Below are 2,500 nucleotides of genomic sequence, written 5' to 3' on the forward strand. Positions count from 1 at the left end.
ATATTAATATTTTAATTGCATTATTATTATTGTTAATCAATGTTATTTAATAAAAAAATATTTATAAAAATACTTTATTTAATTGTACTGTATTTAATATTTTATAAAATTTCTTATTTAATATAAAAAACACAAATACACACAAACATGCATAAAACATGGTTACACACTCAGAACATTGTCTTTCTGGCGAAGAATAAACAAAAATGTTACAATCTAAAGAATAATATAATATAATAACATTTAGTGTTTAAATTAGTGTTTATTTTAATTGTTTTTATTTTTAATTACTATTATAATTAATTTTTTTTAATTAGTTAAAATTATTAATTACTTAATGATTTAGCCTCGCAACTCAAATACACTTTACTATGCTATACTTATTCCTTTTTATTTAAATAATAATATAATCATATTAATAATATTTAAGCGTTTAATATATTTTTAATTGTTATTATAAAATTATTAATTTATAATTATTGTAACTATTACAAACTGTCTTTCTGGTGAAATAATTAACAAAAACATTTATTTTTTTAATAATAATAGTAACAATATTTAATTTTGATTGTCATTATTTTAATTTATTGTTATTGTTAATTTAGTTGGTCGTTTTTTCAGGATTTAGTAATATTCCCAGTTAAACAAACACTCCGAGAGAGTCGTGCAGTCACTGGAGATTACACACGCTAACATCTGACGTCTGCTCAGTGAAATGACTGAAGTGTGTGTGTGTGTGTGTGTGTGACAGCGGAGCGGAGCGAGTGGGTCACTGTGTTGAAGAGCTGTGTCCGAACCACCAGTCTTGACGTGACCTTTAACCCCTGTGTGAGCTACGAGATGAGGGGTTACCTGGAGCTGCGCGGCCTGCGCTCCAAACTCTACACCGTGGTGTGTGCGGATAAAGTCTTCCTCTACAAAAACATGGAGGTAAACCCTCAATCTGTCTGTGTCCAAAAATCAAACTAACACTGGTCACACTACTGACAAATAACCCTCTTTAGAAAGGGACATCATACCTAAAACCTGAATGTGTGAGTATTGTGAGGGTCCAAAGGCAATCTGTGTTCATATTGAGCCTTATATGATTTAGGATCACAACATGTTTCAACATGATTGCCATGTGATTTTATACAATAGCAGTTCAGTAAACAAGAAAGTAAAATTAAGTGATTTTATTACACAAGATTGATTGTTTTTGCAAATTTCTCTGATGAAAAATGTAAAACACATTTAATAAGGTTAGAAAAAATGACAATTAAAGAAACATAGTGGGAAATGACATTGTTTATGTTAAATACAGCAACTCTTTTTCAGGTAATTGTTATTTCTACCTTTTACCAGTCACAATTTTTTGTGCATTTAAGAAAAGTACAGATTTTTGTTTGTATGTACTGCGAGTTATAGTTCTGCACATTTATAGCATAGAGATGTCAGCAAAAAATGATAATCATAGTAATGTACAGAAATGTCCCTATTTACATATCTAAATAAAGATGTTTGTTTCTTGTCTGTGTGTGTGTGTGTGTGTGCGTGTGCCTGTGTGTAGGAATATCGTCTGGGGATCGGCATCACCTCGATTGATATGAATGTTGGTAATGTGAAGGAAGTGGATCGGAGAGCGTTTGATCTGACCACACCGTACCGTATATTCAAGTGAGACTTTCACTTGTTCATTCATTCACATAACTCATTCATTCATTTGTTCATTCAGTGTGTGTGTGTGAGTGAGAGTGTGAGTGTGTCACTGGTAGATGGAATGTTCCCACTTCATGTGTGCGTGACTAAGTGTGCGAGTGTAAGTGCGTGTGCATGAGCGTGTGCATTAGTCTGAGCGTGTGCTTGAGTATGCATGAGTGTGTGTGTGTGTGCGTGACTAAGTGTGCGAGTGTAAGTGCGTGTGCATGAGCGTGTGCATTAGTCTGAGCGTGTGCTTGAGTATGCATGAGTGTGTGCGTGAGTGTGTGTGTGTGACTAAGTGTGCGAGTGTAAGTGCGTGTGCATGAGCGTGTGCATTAGTCTGAGCGTGTGCTTGAGTATGCATGAGTGTGTGTGTGTGTGTGTGTGTGTGTGACTAAGTGTGCGAGTGTAAGTGCGTGTGCATGAGCGTGTGCATTAGTCTGAGCGTGTGCTTGAGTATGCATGAGTGTGTGTGTGTGTGTGTGTGTGTGTGACTAAGTGTGCGAGTGTAAGTGCGTGTGCATGAGCGTGTGCATTAGTCTGAGCGTGTGCTTGAGTATGCATGAGTGTGTGTGTGTGTGCGTGACTAAGTGTGCGAGTGTAAGTGCGTGTGCATGAGCGTGTGCATTAGTCTGAGCGTGTGCTTGAGTATGCATGAGTGTGTGCGTGAGTGTGTGTGTGTGACTAAGTGTGCGAGTGTAAGTGCGTGTGCATGAGCGTGTGCATTAGTCTGAGCGTGTGCTTGAGTATGCATGAGTGTGTGTGTGTGTGTGTGTGTGTGACTAAGTGTGCGAGTGTAAGTGCGTGTGCATGAGCGTGT

The 2,500-nt window shown here is 36.8% G+C and overlaps 1 protein-coding gene across 5 annotated transcripts in view; it reads left to right on the forward strand.

Annotated features, from left to right (window-relative positions):
* The window catches only part of LOC132107648 (arf-GAP with Rho-GAP domain, ANK repeat and PH domain-containing protein 1-like), a 92,362-nt gene that overhangs the window by 22,820 nt on the left and 67,042 nt on the right, over window positions 1-2,500 (forward strand). For all 5 annotated transcript variants that reach the window (XR_009424320.1, XM_059513757.1, XM_059513755.1 and 2 more), the window contains 2 exons: window positions 752-930; window positions 1,550-1,656. Coding sequence is in view for 4 of the 5 variants with exons in the window: in XM_059513757.1 (XP_059369740.1) it covers window positions 752-930; window positions 1,550-1,656 (286 nt within the window). In the remaining variant the exon portion in view is untranslated. The remainder of the gene's footprint in view (window positions 1-751; window positions 931-1,549; window positions 1,657-2,500) is intronic.

The sequence above is a fragment of the Carassius carassius genome, chromosome 28 (assembly GCF_963082965.1).
Source record: "Carassius carassius chromosome 28, fCarCar2.1, whole genome shotgun sequence".
Classification (NCBI taxonomy): Eukaryota; Metazoa; Chordata; class Actinopteri; order Cypriniformes; family Cyprinidae; genus Carassius; species Carassius carassius.